Consider the following 17,618-nt stretch of genomic DNA (forward strand, 5'->3'; position numbering starts at 1 on the left):
AAAAGATATGCTAACCCTCAACTGACTGGCTCTGGTGCACGTAAAAACAACACACTACATAAGGTTTTAAAAAAGATGTTTCCACACTTACCATAACATTGGTAGCTACTACAGTGGGATCGTTGCAGACAGACTCAATGAAGAACACCTACAAAGCAAAGTAAAACCCACCTGAAGGCCAGAAATAAGGTTTATAGCATTCAGACAGTTCCTCGCTTGACCCAGCCTCCTCCCAGCTTGACTCAGAGCTCTCCCTCTGCCCCACTCCCTTCCCTTTTCTTCTCTGGGGCTTTAGGCCAGGAAGGAGGGAAGTGTTTTACATCTGTGATCAATCCAACAGGGAAACAGCTTCTATCACACAGGAGCATCATGAGGACATTACGTTACTGAGAAAGAGACAGGCCAACAATATGCTAATGGAGGCTATGCAATATTGGCGGCAGCCCAATGGTACCAACCTTGAATCCATTTTCTTTGGCAAAGTTTAAGATCATCCCTCGTCTCTCCCGTGTTGTATTGGTGGCATCAAAAACCTTTAGAAACACATACATTTATGTTAGCACCAAGAACGTTGGGCTTCCCACCGAGCCCTTCCTCAACCTAAATCCAGGTGGATCAGCAGATATTTTACAAGAGCTGAGCTCACACAGTTCACAGTTTTCTCTCTCATTAAGGGCATCAGGAAACTCACGGGAACTGTATCTCCTCAGGAACCCCACCTTCTGCCTGGTCTGGCTCAAATGGGCCAGCAGGCTCAGAAGTTACTGGGGAGACCAACAGGCAAATGTGATGGCCTGAGTGTGCCTGCCTTTGAAACCCAGCCCAAAAAATACGGGAGGAGAAGCAACAGAGACACTAAAATAGCCCCTGAGGAATGGACAGGAGGCACCAGAGCATTTGCTGATTAAAAACTGGGCTTCAGAAGGAGGAAATATTTTGTAGGATACACAGGGTGAGGGAGGAGAGGGGGAAAGAAAAAAAAAAAGCGCTTGTTTCTCAGTTCATGCAAGATTCACAGCTTCAATTTTGGGTTTTAAAGCAAAATGCACCCATGATGTCAACAGTGCGAGATGAGGGTGCAAGAGGCCCAGGCAACCCCTTTTTCTCCAGGCAGCATAGCCGGAGGTAGCACAAATTATGCTGAAACCAGGAATACCTTTACTGCCAAATACAGCAAAGTCTTTCTCCAAACTCACCGCAATCTGGCCAGCCTCCTCCGTCAGGTACAGCTTGACATCCCGCAAGGCGGCTAGGGCGCATTGCCTGCAAAAAGAGGCGATGGCCACATGTTTCCCGATATCCTCCGAGACACTCGCGGCCACTGGCATGTGGACCTTTCCCGTGCCTCCTCCCCTCCTTTCGGTCCCCCTTCCCAGGCAGGTACAAGGACAATGTCCTCAGCATGCCTGAAAACTGGGAGCCTCACGCCAAATCCAGAGGACCCGAGCAGGCAAGAGCACAGCAGCGATCAGGCCCTTGCTGGGAGGGCAGGGAGATCTCAGCCCCAGCCTTTCCATCCAGCATGTCCCTGGGGGAAGCCCACTGCCAGCCCCAGGCTTCGCCATCCGTTTGGGCACCGGGCAGCTGCGGCACTTGCATTTACCTCCTGACTTTCATGGCCTCCTCGTTGTCGGGGCGGAAGAAGTCGTAGGAGCTGTAATGCTTCACTGCCTCGCGGCGATACTCTCCCACGTTGAAAACTGCACGGGAAAGGCAAAGACCGTCAAAGCCAAGAAGAGGTGTCAGCCTGGGAAGCCGGCTTCCCACCATGGCAGGGAGGCAGCCGGGGATTCCCACCTCCCCTCGGCCCGTATGGGGAGCTCCAACCCTGCAAACAAAGTCCTGGAGAGGTGTTCAGACCCCAGGCATGGAGGAGCACGGCACAGTTCAATTTTCAGCTGTGACAGCTCCCGCGGATGAAGCTTTCCAGCCGCAGACCAAGCAGAGACGTCCTCGGAGCAAGAAGCCATCCCTTGGTCTCCACGTGAAGGAGAAACATCTGCTGCAGCAGATGGGACATGAGGACATGGACACCCGACCAGTGAGATCTTGGCAAAATCCCCCATGGCCGCACCACCCCAAAGAACCCCAAAGGTCTCACCTTTTGTGGGGACACCAATCCAGTTGAGGTAGCGGGTCAACTTCTTGGAGATGTAGGTCTTCCCACGGGCCGGGAGGCCAACCATCACTATCACAGTGGGCGAATTGGCAAGCTGCGGCCCGCAGGCTACAAGAAAGAGGAGAAAACGACACAAATAGCTATTAATATGCCAGTTCGTCTTGCATCAATCCTGCAAAGCACTTGCTGTTGATCCAGCCTGTCCCCAGTCCCTTGGCAGCTGGGAGAAAACCACATGCTCCTCATGCACCTGGTGCCTCAGCTTTCCGTGAGCCTGGACAACCGAGCCAGCAAACCCACCTACTCATTTTTAAAACAGGAGCTGTTGAATGAGCAGGGACGGATGGCAGCTGGCTCCACAGCTGCCTAGCAGTGAGACACAACAGCAACGCTGACCCAAATTCACCCTGGTGCCACCCAGACCAAGGATGGAAGTCGCAGACTGGCAGCTAAGGCAAGAGCCAAACATCCTGATGGCTGAAACATGGGCAAGGAACCAAGTGTCCTCCAAGGACCTCTGCACCTCAGTTTCCCCACTTGCAAAATCAAGGCAAATGCAACCTCCCATTCCCATAGTTTGGTTGATTGTATAAAAACTGAGAGGATGACCAAGGATTTTGGTACAGTTTTCAGTTTTTGCTGGATTTAAACACAGAAACCCTTGCTGCAACAATCCTGAGAAAGGTTTGCCCAAGGATGCCGCTAACTGATGCGACATTGTGGATGCCGATCCCTTCCTTAGCAGGGTTCGCGGAGGCTCAAGAAGGTCTCAGCCAAAGCAGGTCCCAGCAATGCCGTCTCCCGTTCGAAGCCTGCCCCGGCAGCGCAGCACGCGGGGAGGGCAGGCACCCAAGCAGAGCCAGCTCCTGGTAAGGGCTCACCCCGGCGGCCACGGCGAAGCAGCCACCCGTGGACCCAAGTGGCAGCACCCACCAAGGCTTCAGGTGGCAGCTGGGGGAGACCAGGCTAACCAGCACCTGGGGAGCCCCATGGAAAAAAAAATGCAGGCTTTGTTCACATTTTTCCCCTAGCTCGTTCGGCCAACATAGCTCCGTCCTGCCCCGCAGAGCCTCCCTGCTCGTTGCAGGCCAGTTTGGTGAAGAGAATTAAAAAAAAATAAAATTAAAAAAAAATCAAAGACAGATTTCAGACACAGCCACTGTACTACAAATAAAAAATAAAATTTAAAAAAAAAAAAAAGGCCTGCACTGCCCTGCAAGACTGAGATCTTAACCCTCAGAGAGCAACTTCCAAAAACATTTCAAGCTAATGCACAAGCAAATGCAACCAACCGCTTTTCTGAAGACATACAGGGTCATAACACTATTAGTGAGCTGCAGAATCAAGAGCATCTAAAAGCAGATATACGCAAGCGACTTCTCTTTTTCTCCTAAATCTGCTTTAAGCTGGGTTGTTTTTTTTCTCCCCCCGGTTTAAAGAGGAGCCTGTATCAAACAGCCAGAAAAAAAGGAAAAAAATCCAGAGCCATCAGTGCAACGATGACACGGCAAGTTAAAAGAAACTCCTCTCCCGTTCGAGCCAATTGCACAGCCAAAAAGCACACAAATTAGCTTCCAGGTTGCCCAGGCGAATCATCGCTACCTCCAAAAAATCCTTTAGGAAATGAATTCTCTGCTTCAGTTCAAAGGAAATTGCCGAACCGAGCAATTCGGGAATTTTCCTACCCCGCTCCCCTGCCCGGTTCCAGCAGCGCGAGCGCGGTCTGGGGGGCAGCATCCCTCTTCCCTGCCTGCCTTTCCACCCGGATGCCACCTCGTCCACCCTTCCAGCCGGCGCTCCTGCCAAGCGAGCCCCGAGACCTCGCAAACCAACTCAGAGGCGTGCAAGGAGCTCGCAAAGCACGAGCGTTTGGGGCAAGAAATCTCCCTCTCCTTCTAATTAAAAACTCCAGCAACAACGAGAGGAAACCAAACTCAGGCCACAAGAAGGAGTTAAGGCAACGGTGTCCAGGACAGCGGAGAAAAGCCACTCGTCATCTGCTCGGCTGTCTTGCCAAAGCCGACTCAGCAGACGAGATGAGAAAACTATCCAAAAGAGGGTTTTTTTTTTTTTTTTTTTTTTTTTTTAAATATTCCGCATTCCTCAGGGTGTAGCTGCCCTCACGCTCGCTCCCTTTGTGCGACCTGTCTCGGCAGAGCCTGCCTTCAAAAGCCCAGGGCAGCTCCCACCGATTTCGGGGACGAGCATCTATTCCGCGCGCCGGGGCGCCGAGGGGGCTGCGCGACACGTCCAGAGAGAAACTTCTTTCCTCTCCGCCTGCATAGAGTAGACAGCAACGGGTTCACATCCTCAACCAGTATTTGGTACAAACCTTTTTTTCTTTTTTGCACCAAAGAACGACCACTTATTAAATGAGGAGGGGGGAAAAAAAAAGGAGGAATACCTGCACAGAGGAGAGAAACTCCTCCTTCCCCCACCTGCCAGCAGACAAAGGATCTCAGAAATGGGAGCCAAGAGGATTAGGAGCCATTAGAGTCATCGGTCCTCCACGGGGATGGGGACAATGCGGCGCACTATCTGCGCCCCTTCGGCTCCAGACGGCTAATTGCGCCTGTCTCCGAGCACGCACGCGGCCTCCCGGGCACCTGTGTCGGAGCAAGTCCCCTCCTCCCCGACTGCCGTGCAAGGGAAGATCCCAGATCCACACGGACCGCTGAGGAGCATCGGACCGGGGAAGCGCGCTCCCCGGCAGGACGGGTCGCCGCTGGGCATCGCGGGCGCCTTCCGGTCAGGAGCCCGCACCCAAAGCCCGGCTGAACGGCCAACGCCTCCCCCGCGCTCCAGCAAACTTTGCAGCGGGGATGAAACAGAAGCCGGTGTTTGGCTCCGAGCGCTTCACAAAGACCCGATTCATCCCTTCTTTTGGAAAGGAGTCAGGGATTTCAATGCATATTCATTCCCCATTATTGACATCTATCGATGTAAGTCAAGGTCAGGGAGGACTCTCAAAAGTCTCGACCAGTGTGTTTAGGAGGAGCTCATCACTCCTAGCTGCTGAAAGCCCACGCGTGCCTGCTCCAGGTCTTCACCAGAGCAGGCAGAAGGAGAAAAGAGCAGGAAATTTGCCTCTAGAAAACCAAATTAGGTAAAATATCCACCTTCCCACTCTCATCGTTTTTACCATCTCCTTGAAGGATGCATTTGCAGCATTCGCCCCCCTCTCCCCAAAACCCACGCCGCACGTTCTGCAATAGTCTGTTAGACTCTCTTTTTCCAGCTTCTTTTGCACGCGTGCCCGGGGATTTCACGCGTCCACGTCGGCAGCGCGCGCACGCTGAGCCGGCGCGCCGAAGGCCTTTCCCTCCTGCGACGTCCCCCCTGCGCGAGCCCCCTCCCCTCGCCCCGGCGAACGGCTCTGCCCATCAAGCTCGCCTTCGCGGCCCCCTACGTGCGCGACGTGCAGCCCGGCGGGAATTTAATGGACCGCCGGCGAAAGGCATCGTATCGCACCCGGTTCGAGCCTTCGGCCGGCCGGGCTAATTCCTTTGTGCCCGTGCTCTTCGTCACGGCCCGTTAATTAAGATTGCCTCTCGGAAACACCCCCCTCCTCCCCGAGTTTTAAAGACCTGAAAATGCCTGATGGCTCTCTGCCGGCGGATTGCAACGAATGATGCCCCACGCGACTCGTTCCGCCCCACGGAAAATCATTAGAAGCCACGCGATGGTATTCGCTACCCCGCCGCGCCCTTAGCGTGTTAAAGTATGCTAGTTTTCTCTCTTTTGCAAGGGGTGAATTCACCCCTGTCAGGAACCACGCAGATAAAGTAGCAAGAAGCACCGGAAAGGGCTACGCTCGTGAGGGATTTCTTTCAAAGGTGTCCCTACGCAGAGCGATCCATCGGAAAAAGACAAATCAGATCAAACACATACATCTGCAAAGCATTAAGCCGATTCCCCCAGCCAGGAGACATTTTACCCCGCTGAAAGCAAAGCCCTGTGGCAACCCAGATGTTCAGCCTGTTGCTGAAAGCCATTTCTTTCGGAGGCAGTTTATGCTGTGCATCTGACCTCGCTGATCCCAGGCGTCCCCCGCAGGGCTCAGGCCGTCTCTTAGGGTACGCGTGACCCATAGCCGTAGGGTGACAACCGCAATACATCTCACATTGTGGCAAATTAACAGGGTCAATAGCCAGGACATATATATATATATATATATTTTTTCCCCCCAAAAGGGGGAACTTTTCTGGCCAAGGGAAACAAAGGTCCAAAGTGACTTTAAAAAATGCAGCCGCCTGTTAAATAAGAAATCGGAAAGACTGATTCAAAGCGTCCGAGCAACTTCCATCCATTTCCAGATTGCAAAAGGCCGTCTTCCCCATCCTTCGCCAAAAATCGGCGAGGATTCCTGCGATGCTTTATATAGAGAGTTGTCCGGAGTTGCACAACTGGCAGGCTGTCAGTTTTGGCACTGGGCGAGTTAAAAACGCCGGCTTAGAGGCTTTACAATCGCATTATGATTCATGATTTGTATTTCAGTAACACCTGGATGACCCAAGCATCTGCCTCTATTTATTTATTTTATTTTTTTTAAGCGCAGAGGTCAGTTTGAAACACCAGGATGCTGCGCTTTCAAAAACGAGGCAAAGCGCTGCAAGAGCTCCAGCGTGCATTTTTTTTTTTTGCACCGACTGGTTCCCTTCCACCTGCCTCCTATCTCACCCCAAGCACAGCGTGGCCTGGAAGAACGCCGGTGGCTGGCGATTTCTCAGGAGGTCTTTGGCATCGCCCCAAGCCGGCCCCCTACACGCACCCCCCCAAAGTCACCCACAGGCCCCAAAGCAAGGCACCCACCACCTTGAAAATCCCAGCTGAGCTGGGACGCGAGGGCCAAGGTTAACAACCTGCCTCGTGCCCCTTTAATCCTACATGTGTGCGTGTGGGGGGGGTGGGTGGAAAAGGGGGGAGGAATTAGGTCAGGCCCCATCTCTGCGGCTTGGCATCCTCCGCCAGGCATCCGGCCCCGCGGTCCAGGCAGGGATCAAGGCAGGTGTGCGGTATCTGCACTGGGGCAGCAGAGCCGGGGACCTTCCTCCACGCTGCCAGGGCCGGCGGCGAGTCGCGGGGCCGCAGGGACGATGCTGGAGCGGGACGGGGGCAAAAAGCTGCTGATAAGAATCTATTATTCTTCCACGTGGGAAATAAATAAATAATAATAATAATAAGGGGAATTAGGAAGAGAGCGGCGAGCTCTGGGAGGGGCCGCTGCCAGGAGCCTCCCCCGATGCGCGCAGCCTCCCCTCCCCCGGCCCGGCCCGCAGCAGCCGCCCCGCCGGCAGCGTGCGCAGCGCCGAGCACCCGCGATCCCCCGCCGGGGCGCTACTCACAGCGGCGGGGCAGAGCCGGCCGGTTGTCATTGGGCAGCCAAATCTTCTGGATGCGGCTTTGCGTCAGCTCCATGGGCATTTTTAAAACAAAGGTCTTTTTGCGCTCCGAGTCCACCTTGCTGCGTTTGCACGGGAGCGGGAGGAGGAGAAGAGGAGAGGAGGGAGGGGAAGGAGGAAAAAAAAAGAAAGGAAAAAGAAGAAAAAACAAACGCCTTTTTGTTGCAGTCGCCGCAGGGCTGCTCTGGGGGCTTATTTGCCCCAGCGGCTGCAAGCGCTTTCTGCCGCTTCCCGGAGGCTCTTTCAGGCTTTACCGCGGCGCAGCCCGGCGGGCAGGCGGAAGGAGGGAGGCTTTCGGGGCACAAAGCCAGCACGGCAATGAATAAATAAATAAATAACGCCGCTGGCCGCTGGTGCCGGGGCGGGGAAGAAGACGGAAGGCGAGTTCCGCCGCTAATGTTTTATATACGGATGCAAGGAAAAAAAAAAAAAAAAGAGAAAAGAAAAAGGGGGAAAAAATCGGAATTGCAGCCGGGGGATGGGCTCGCCGGCGGGGAGGGAAGGAGGCTCGGAGCTGCCGGCTCGCTCCCTCGCTCGCCTTGCAATGAGCCGACAGCCGGCAGCTGCCTCCTATTTCTAGGCAGCCAGGCCGGCCGGCAGCCGGCGGCTCTCCGCCCTCCGGGGCGGGGGCGGCGGGGCCGCGCTGCCGCCTGCCTCATGCCTCCTGCCGCCGGCCCCCCGCACTGCAGCGGGGACAAAGGAGGCGCCTTTGTGTCCCCCCCCCCGCCGCTTTGCCGGGGAGGGAGGGACGGACGGACGGACGGACACACACACACACACACACACACACACACACACACACACACACACACACACACACACACACAGCGGGAGCAGCCCCCCCCCCCCGTGCAATCCTTTGCAACCCTTTGCTCCGGGAGCCGTGCGCATGCCTATAGCGCGCTGAATAAATTCAAAGTAGCGTTAAAAAAAAGTGGTGATGGGGTGGGGTGAGGGGGGGCAAACGGGACTTTTCCACCCCCTGCGCTCGTACCGCGTTTTTTTTTTGTTGGTTTTTTTTTTTTCCTTCCCGGGGAAAGGAGGGGGGGCTCCCAAGCAAAGAGGAGGAGGAGGAGGAGGAGGAGGAGGGTGGGCAGCGCTCCGGCACGTCGCTCACGTCGCACATGGCTGGGGCCTCCTCCCCCGGCGGGGATGCCCTGGCTGCCGCCGCCGCCCCGCCGCCGCGCCGCTCCGCGGCCGCGCAAGCCACGCTCCGCGGCCGCCCCCGTGGGGGTGGGAGAGGGCGGTGGAAGCTCCCTCCTCACGCGGGCATGGGTTTTTTTTTTTCCTCTCATTTTTAATCCAGCAGCCCCGCTTGCTGCAGGTGACCTTTCAGGCTTCAGATAAGCTATTAAAAGCGGCCCCGCGGTAATAATAACCCCCCATTGCACAGAGGGACGGAGAAACCCGCGTTTGCGACTGAAGCGGGTGGGAGAAATCCGTGAGTCATCCAGAAGAATGCACCGGACACTCGGAAAAAATGCGTTCTCCCTGGATTTGTGGCTGCCGGCATGCCCCTTAGCCCCCCTCGAAGGCTGAGCAATGGGACAGATCCCTGCTTGGCCTAAGGATAATTCCTCCGCCAAGGGCTGGACTGCCGCGTAAGCTGCACCGCTACGCGACGTGTCGCGTTTCTTTGGCTCTGCGGGCGGGATGCGAGGTGGCAAACATGCCACCGGTATTAAGTGGGGAAATACGTAAATGTTTCAGAGCTGGAAAGAGCTGTAAATGTAGGAGCTGTGCCTCCGCTTTGGTAGGTTTGAAGAGAGCAAATTCAGCTGGAAAATTAAAATGCCGCTAAGGAGTCTCTCAGACACTTAAGATATTCGCTGTCCTCTTACATCAGGGATCTCCCACCTCTAGAAGCAAAGGCGCCTATTTTTATAACAGATCTAGAGAGAACGTGTCTTGGGCTATATATCCTTATAGGGAGCCCACAGTGATGGAGCAAAAAAATACACAATCCTTCCTTCTCCTACACAGGGAAAACTATATTCATCGGCAGGAATGAGGGAGCTGGGAAAAGATTCATGGATGACGGGAAAGGAAGCGGGTGAGAGCGGAGCTGCTGTGGGGGGTGGGGGGTTCAACCCGCTAGACGCCAAACGCAGCTCCTAGACCCGCGACGGTGCCTGCCGCGCCACGCGCAGAACATATCCTCCGGAGAGAGGGGAAGACTTTTCCCCGTGCATTCAACAGATTTTGGCTGTCAGTTTTCCCCACGGGACCCCAGTCCGTTTCAGGAGCTGCTCTCGATGCCACCTCCGAAGGAGGCAGGCTGACGGGACGCCACGATTGCTGCTAATAAATCAGCCCTGGACTCGTTCCCACCGAGGTCGACAGAAAATCGCGTGCGGGCATTCCCCTTCCTCCTCCAGCAGCTCAGCCCTTGTCCCCGCAGGTTTTCTCGGAAGCCTCCGGGGCTGCTCAGAAGATTAGCCCCCCCCGAATACGAAAGTGAAACTCTGCCTGAATTAAATTCACAGTCACTTCAAATTAGATCCGCCTAGCAATTCTCGCCTAAAAACGCCTAAATAACTGGAGCGTAAAGCGAGACCCTGCGTAAACGCCTAAATAAATGGCCTCATTTGCAAAAGCGCGAAGCCCCAGCTGCTTCGAGGGAGGTCGGCTGGAAGAAGCGCTCGTTGCTATTTATAAGGCACTTTCACCACGGCCAGCGGATTGCCTCGTGCGCGGCACAGCCCTAGGTGCAGTAAGGCTTTTTTTTTTAATCCTCTCTCTCAAATCCCGCTCTGCAAAATCCCGGTTCCCTACAAAAAGAGCACCCTTGTATCAGAAAAGGGCCGCATCCAGGCTAGCACGCCGAGCAAGCTGGGGAGATGCTGCGTGCGGCCCCCCGACGCCTGCCCGGGCCCGTGAGCCACGGGAATTTGGCCGCCACTCCAGGGATTTTCGCCGCTCCCCAGAGCCCTTGCTGCCGTTCCCTGCATTTCGATGCCACGGGAATTAAAGCCGGGGAGGCTGGCTGGTTCCCGCTGGCATCAGCGGGTCCTTCCGCAGTGACCGGTGACTTTTATTCGAGGGTTTTGGTCCACGTTCAGGGAAAGCTTAATTCCACAGTTGGGAACTGGTTGCCAGGTTGGTTGGGTGTTTCAGCAGCGGAGAAACGAAAGGGAGAATTGAACGCGTGGCTTTGACTTTGCGTTTCAGAGAAGACCATGGCCTACAAGCCCCGTAAGAGATGGGGGTCCCGTTCTCGCAGAACCGGGGTTCCTCACCTTTTTCGGCTGGTCTCCGCTCCTCTGCGCCGCTGTCCCCGCTCCCAGGCCTCTGCGCCTCCCTCCCTCGGACCCTCTGGGCCGTTTTCTCCCGGTCTGACGCCGGGCCCTTGAGATTGCCATGCTGCATCTCCTCAGCTCGGAGACGACTTGACATGGTTTATCATCTCCGGCACACGAAGCAAACGCCAAAGCCCTATTTGGCTATTATGCGAAAGAGGTTCAAAGCTTTCTGGCCAGGACTGGGTTGCTTTTTTCCCCTGCCTGGAGATGTGCTTAACTCTCCGTGCGACCATCCTCTGTTGATGATGGGCAGCTCGACCATCCGCGGTTTCCAGCTTAGCCTCAGTTTGCCAGGCTGTGGCATGGGCACAGGCGACTCTCCTTTCCCTCGCAGGCAGGTTGCAAAAATCACCTAGCAGCTACCCAAAGTCTCCTTCCTGCATTAACTGCATTGCAACATATGCTATATATACTAACTATTGCAACAGAGCAAGCTGTTTGCGTGGGGTGGCGGAGGGGTATTTATATGCGTATTTGAAAACCCATTCATCTCTTTGCACTTCCAAAAAATAAAAATAAAAAAAATCAGCAAGGCCCTGGGGAAGCCAAGCAAATCATCTGCAACGTCTCGGGAGAAGCCAGGACTTTGGAAAGGTCAGCGAGGAAACGGAGCAGTTGCCTCCCGCTCTCGCCTGCGGGATGCCAAACCGTTTTCGCTGCTGACGGCGCTCCCTGGGAGCGCTCGCCGAAGCCACCGACGGCTCCCCGCTCGCCGGGCGGCGGGTTTTGCAAACACCGAGGAAACGGTCAGGCCTGGAGAAGCAGCTGCGGTTCCCGATCCTCCGGGCGTGCACGTCCAACCGGCCCTCTGCCGCTCGCCCCGAGCAGGTATTGCAATGCAAGGATAAATAACCGCGGGGCTGAGCGGAGGGCGGCTCTGGCGGCCGGGCTGGCAGCACGCGAGGGTGAGTTTTGGCTGTGCAAACTGTGCACATCGGGCACTGAGCTGTCTCGGCTTCTCATCTTACCCTCTCCGGTTTCTCTCCCATCCTGCGCAGGCAGGAGGCCCGCAGCGACCTGCAGCACCATGTTTCTGCCACGGAAAGGAGCCTTTTCTCCCCCCGTTTCTTGCCTTGCAACCCCACCACCATACCCGCGCCGTCTTCATCAGCAACCAGGCGATGTTAAACCTGCCGCTGGCAAAAGGCGCACGGAGATCGGGCAAAATGCCTTCTGCCAGTATTAAAGGCACGCTTTCCTGCGGCTCCGCGCAGGACTAGTCGTCCCCTCCTCCAAGATCGGCGGCGAGGCAGATGGACGGGGACGTCGGGTGCTCAGAGCCGCTCCCGAGCCCTCCCGCCCCTCTCCCGCCACCGGGACAGGGTGCAAACGCCGGAGGAATCCCCCTCATTCCCAGCGCCGGAGGGGATTTTTGCAACCGTTACGCGCGGTAATTCGACCTGGCGTGCTCATCCTTCCCCACAGGACGAAATTCAGCTGGGGGCAACCACCGCCCCGGCGGTGAAGTACCAGCAGGGCAGGCGCCCGGGGCTGCCGCGTGGGCGCCCTTAGGTGCAGGCGGCAGCTCTGCTCACAAACAGCTGCACGCGGAGATGGGGAAAATTCAAAGGGGTCCAGTTTCCAAAAACGAGGAACCGGTGCTGCCGGTACAGGGCGAGGGGGGAAATCCGCAGGGGAGGCGCAACGCATTGCTCGCCGCTGCTGTATCAGCTCCAGTCGAACACCGCACCGGGAAGTTGACCTCGCCGCTCCCGACAGCCGCTCGGCAGCAAAAAGCCACCGAGCACGTAGCATCTGCAAAAACGAGCGGGGCCGCTTCTCCCGAGCGCTCCGGCGGCGAGCGGTGCGAACGGGCTGGCGGCGCCCGCGGGCTCGCTTGCAACCTCGGGCACTGCCCGCCGTGGGAAAAACTCAGTTCGCCATCCCCCAGCGACGAAGAGACTCTCCACAATCTTCTTTAAATGATTTTTCTCGCCGCAATGTACTCAACCTACAGTCCGTACAGTAAGCGTGGGGGGCCGCGCGCTTTTGCTCGACACCTCGGCTCCGAGCCACGGTGCGTGCTGCAGCCGTCGTGCTACACAGCAGCTATTTCAGGGACGGTAAATTCTGCCAAAAGTCAGCTCTCCCAGCTCTTTCTTGCTACGCCACCAGCCTTGCTAAAAGCAATTTTTTTTTTTTCATTCAGAAGCCCTTCAGGCAGAAAGACGTGGGGTTTAAGCCTAGTTAGCGCCTGATTTAGTGCAACAGGCTTTGCAAAGCTGTTTGGGATCCCTCGGGAGGAAAGCAGTGCTAAGGACAGGAATAGTGTTGGTTTAGAGACTTGCACTGATACGAGGGAAGAGAAGCACGCAAAGGGTATTGACTTCAGCACTGCTAGAAAAGGCAAAGGCAGCCCGGGAGTGCAGCAGATGAAACACATCCTTCAGCAGCGTAGGAGAAAGTTAACTCAGCGGCTCGAAGGAGCTGCTAAAAATGGAGAAGAAAGCATGTAGAAATATTTTGAGCTGTCAGATTTGTGCCTTAACTAAAGACCTTTGGTTATAATTAAGTGAGCGACAGCGTTAAAGGCGGATAGGAGGAGTGGGAGAGACAGATGCACTGTCTGTGAGTCTGGCCATGACGAATATATGGAAGAAGGAAGGACAAGAGTCTGGATTTAACCTCCGTTCCCCATGTTAGGAGCAAAATGCCCAAGGATCCCTCAGTGGTCCTTGGAGAGCAGTGGGTGCTGCAGACTGTGGCCAAATCTTGAAGGGGCCTCACCGGTAGCTGGGAAGACCCATGCCATACTGTCCAAAGGCAGAGGTGGGAGACGTAAGATGGGCTTCCAGCAGCAAGGCCTGATAGCCCCAAAGAAGTCTCCCAGACCTTTGTTCCTAATTAAAAGCCCAGGCAAACCGGTGGGAAGGTCTCCCTGTGGCTGCCAAAGGAGACAGTATCATCAGTATCATCAAACTGTGGCTAGTAACCTTCAGGGAGCTCCAGAAGCAGGCTGGTCAGGGAAATGCTGGTGTCGCTGAAGTGGCCGTGAGTTTTGCAATTGATTTCAAGAAGGTGCGGAGTTCCGTCTTGTGACCTCTCAGCACCGCCGAGGAGCAGAGAGCAGTTTTATCCAGTCTGAAGGAGATGAGAAGGAATGCAGGCCTCTGAAAGCCAAGCGCTGTGCTTGCAGGTGCGTCCACCACTCTTCACACGTGATTCGAGTTGCACCTCTGATGCATAGAACAGTCTTGCCTTACCAGAACATCAGAGATGCGACCCATTCGCTGCTGTTCTTCCAACCTGATATGCTGCCCTGGTCCCACAGAAACCATCGGGATGCTGGGATACAGGACATCCCCACGGCCAGTCGATGAGGCGTGTCTTGTGGGACACCAGCCGAGCAACTCAAAGCCATGCTCCGAATCTTTCCTGTAATTCTTGAGAAGTCGGAAATAACGCTCTGAGCCTGCAGTGTCCACTGGAACGGGGATGTTTCTCAACATGGGCAGGTCTGCGAGGAAGCGTGTGCGAGAGGCTTGTGCAACGGCCTCCAAAAACTCCTGACCTCTCAAGACCAATGCAAAACGCAAATCACCTAACAAACTGCCATGCCATAAAGATACCCAGCTCCATGGGCTGGAGGAGCAAATAGGGGTTTTTAAAAGTGGTTAGATGGCAAATACATGGCAAAAGGTTGGGAATATTCCAGTCTCGGGAATCTGATACCGTTTCTCCTTGAAGTAAGATCTGGTTGCAAAGCTTCAGGCTTCATCCCAACAGAAAGGGGCAAGGGGTGCAGATCGGTGAGCCTGTGACAGAGAGCTAAAATTCAGATTTTGGCACTGTCAGGGACTCCAAGAAGCCACTATCCATATTAGCCTGACACACTGTTGTGCCTCCTATTCCCAGGCACTTTTAGTTACATCCAAGTGAACCTCTCCCACGTTTTGGAAGTGAGTTCAGCTCACAGAATCTCCAAGGGACTTTCATTTTCGCCACTAAAAGAGGGGAACAAAACATCCTTACTCACCCGCTGCCCTCCATCCCCGAAGCGTCGGCACATTTCATCCAGCCGTGTTTGCCCTGTGATTTTACACCTGGAGTGAAAAACCCCACTCAAGTCCTGGGACTGATACAGAGCATAATTCCCCAAGATGATAAATTTGACTTTCGGTTACCTAGTCCCTAATCGAGACGCCACAACCACCTGACGCAACGCACTGATCCGTTAAAAAATCCTGCTGGTTTGAAAAAAAAAAACAAAAAACATATTTACAGGGTTACTCTGTCCCAGCAGAGTCTGTGCCAGATCAGATATTGCCTGTCTTTCTGTTGCCAGCACAGAACTGGCGTGTGTTACCATCCTGCCTTCTCCAGACAGAGCTGCAGAAATGCGGGCTTGTCCTCGCACCCGATCCAGATGCGACCTGTGCTACAGCCAGTCAGAGATCCAGCACTGAAGAATGAAAACCCCAGCCCTCCTCTGACCGCAGTGGCAAAACTCCCAGGGCACGGATCATTTGACTCATTTTAACGGTGGTGCCCAATCTTTCAGGGTCGGGGTTTTTTTTTCCCCCAGCCCCCGGTGTATTTGGGAGCCCTCCAGGCCTCCTGCCCTGCACGGCCGGGCGTAGTTGATGTAGCCGAAGCGTGTGATAAATCTATTCGATTCGTTTAAGGTGGACGACGGTCGCTTCCGGAAATCACAGCCGGTCATTATCCCATGGACTTGGCTACTGCGCTATTTCCTAATGCCTTGTTTACACCTACCTCTCGTTAAGTGCCCGGATCGTTATCTCATCATTGCAGGGTATTAAACCAAACAATGGCAAAGGCTGTGGCCTCTTCTGCTGCGACTGATTCACCCTGTGACCTAAGGAGCCCAGGCCGGTGACAACCTCGGCCTTACCGTGGTGACCGACATGCACCTAAAGGGCAGCCTGCGATGATGTCATTAAGCCAGTTGCCCAGGAGATGGAAGGGACTCTTCAAAGCAACGCAACGACCTACCACAACGCGAAGTTCTCAGCAAAGGTCTCAAGTGAGCCTGCGGGCAGCTGGGGTTGGGGGTGGAGAGGAGCAAGAGGAAGAAGACAGGTTGGTTTGTATTACTGCTGACGAAGAGAGGAGGTGCTCGTAGGCAGCACAGGTTAATCCCAGCTTAGGAAAAAAGGATATATATTTATCCTTGCTATCAACCCCTGCTAATATCAGTATGGCTTCTGCCAGCAGCGCTTTTGATCAGGAGGCGGTAAAACCTACAGAAGCCAGGGATAATGTGCATCATTGGGGAGGATGGGCTCCTCCGGGGTGCTGAGCAGTCACAAAACCTCCGTTTAGGTGTCTACACGAAAGTGGTCACCTCTGGCCACTTCTACCGTCCATGGAGAAAAACAGGTGCTTCCAGAGGGATTCACCTGTGCTGTCATGGATGTTGGCTGTGGGCCAACGTCCGGGAGGTGTTTCTAGCCTGGCATGGAGGAAGACCTCGGCCCTGTGTCCAACACTGCGTGACGCAAATCTCAGTGCGCTCCAGCTGCAAGGCGAACCAAAACACAGTCCCTTGCTGCTGAAAACACGATCCGATGCAGGGAGGACGAGGAAATCTTGGATGAGGGCTGGCATTTCGAAACCCCATACGCACTGACACAGCGTACTGGCAATCTTTCCACGTGCTCGTGAGCACGTCTGCTGCATCAACAACCTGCTTGTCTCTGCTTCCTCAAAGGGCTGGGACGACATGGGCAATGGCAGATGAGGATTGCCCAACGCTGTCCCACACACCTCCTCAACCCCAGCCAGGAAGAACCACTCCCAGGCTCAACACCGCTTCTCGGGTTGAGCTGATTCTTTCATTGGCCTCTCAGAGGGTTCATCTCTCCAGCCCGCTGATGGAAACCGTAAGGCATCAAGAAGTGATGTCCAAATGTCCTGATTCTGCTGCAACATGGTTTTAAACCAAGCTGCAGGGTCTGCTTTTAAGACATTTGTGAAAGGTAACTAAAAGAGAAAGCTTACGGTCAATAGCTTGAAATTTGGAATAGGAAGGTCCACAACTCCACTGAAAAATGTCCAAGGACCAGCAAACTGAACCACCAGCAAACTGGACTACCATCATGAGATGGCAGAGACTTCTGAATTCTCCTGAGCAGGAGGCCTCTGCTGTACTGAGGATCTGCCCTTCACACAACAGATATCTCAAGCAGGTCTTTTTTAGATACGAGAGTCAGTCTGAGTTTCCATATGTCTTCCTGGAGCTCTCTACAGTCAAAGCCTGCCCCAGGTTGCCTTTTAGATCTTATGTTTTTCCTAACAACTCTTCTAACCAATTTTGGGGGCCAAGTTGCTGGAACCAGATCACACAGGTTGCTGGAATGCAGAAGTAAAATAATCAGATTTCTTTATCAGGGTTCTCTTATTTTTTCTGCAGACGGGGCAAAGATTTCCATTTATCTAATTCCTAGCAGATGTTTTTAATTTGTGCATTTCATTTAATCTTTTCCATGCAGTGGAGACCTGGCTGGAGAAAAAAAAAAGGCTAAAATTGTGCAAAAATGTCAACAGAATTTTGTTTCTTTTTTTTTCCCACCAATATTTTCCAATCGGACATGAAAAATATTAATGGGAAATTTCTCTGGAATTCCGGGACAAGCTGAAACAATATAGGGAGCTTGCTGCCAACATATTTTCTCAAATGCATTTACATTTTCCAACCCACAATGACAAGCTGTTAACAGCTCCTTGGAAAAAAGACATCACAAACGTTTATATTTCTGCCCTGGGGTTTAACATATAGTAGCAAATCAGCGCTTTGGCATTAAGTGGCATTTGGGTAGGTATCACGAGGGA

At 54.2% G+C, this 17,618-nt stretch overlaps 1 protein-coding gene across 7 annotated transcripts in view; it reads right to left on the reverse strand.

The window, feature by feature from the left end:
• PFKFB3 (6-phosphofructo-2-kinase/fructose-2,6-biphosphatase 3) overlaps positions 1–17,618 on the reverse strand; it is a 44,319-nt gene that overhangs the window by 14,554 nt on the left and 12,147 nt on the right. For 5 of the 7 annotated variants that reach the window (XM_067317478.1, XM_067317491.1, XM_067317458.1 and 2 more), the window contains exons 1-6: positions 7,465–7,605; positions 2,102–2,227; positions 1,604–1,700; positions 1,197–1,263; positions 459–533; positions 92–148 (exon numbers count right to left, since the gene is read on the reverse strand). In XM_067317478.1, the coding sequence (XP_067173579.1) occupies positions 92–148; positions 459–533; positions 1,197–1,263; positions 1,604–1,700; positions 2,102–2,227; positions 7,465–7,543 (501 nt within the window). In that variant the 5' untranslated portion in view covers positions 7,544–7,605. Of the gene's footprint in view, positions 1–91; positions 149–458; positions 534–1,196; positions 1,264–1,603; positions 1,701–2,101; positions 2,228–4,053; positions 4,083–7,464; positions 7,606–17,618 lie in introns of those variants that run through there. The other 2 variants (XM_067317484.1, XM_067317473.1) reach the window with 2 other exon arrangements.

Source organism: Apteryx mantelli, chromosome 1, assembly GCF_036417845.1.
Source record: "Apteryx mantelli isolate bAptMan1 chromosome 1, bAptMan1.hap1, whole genome shotgun sequence".
Lineage (NCBI taxonomy): Eukaryota > Metazoa > Chordata > Aves > Apterygiformes > Apterygidae > Apteryx > Apteryx mantelli.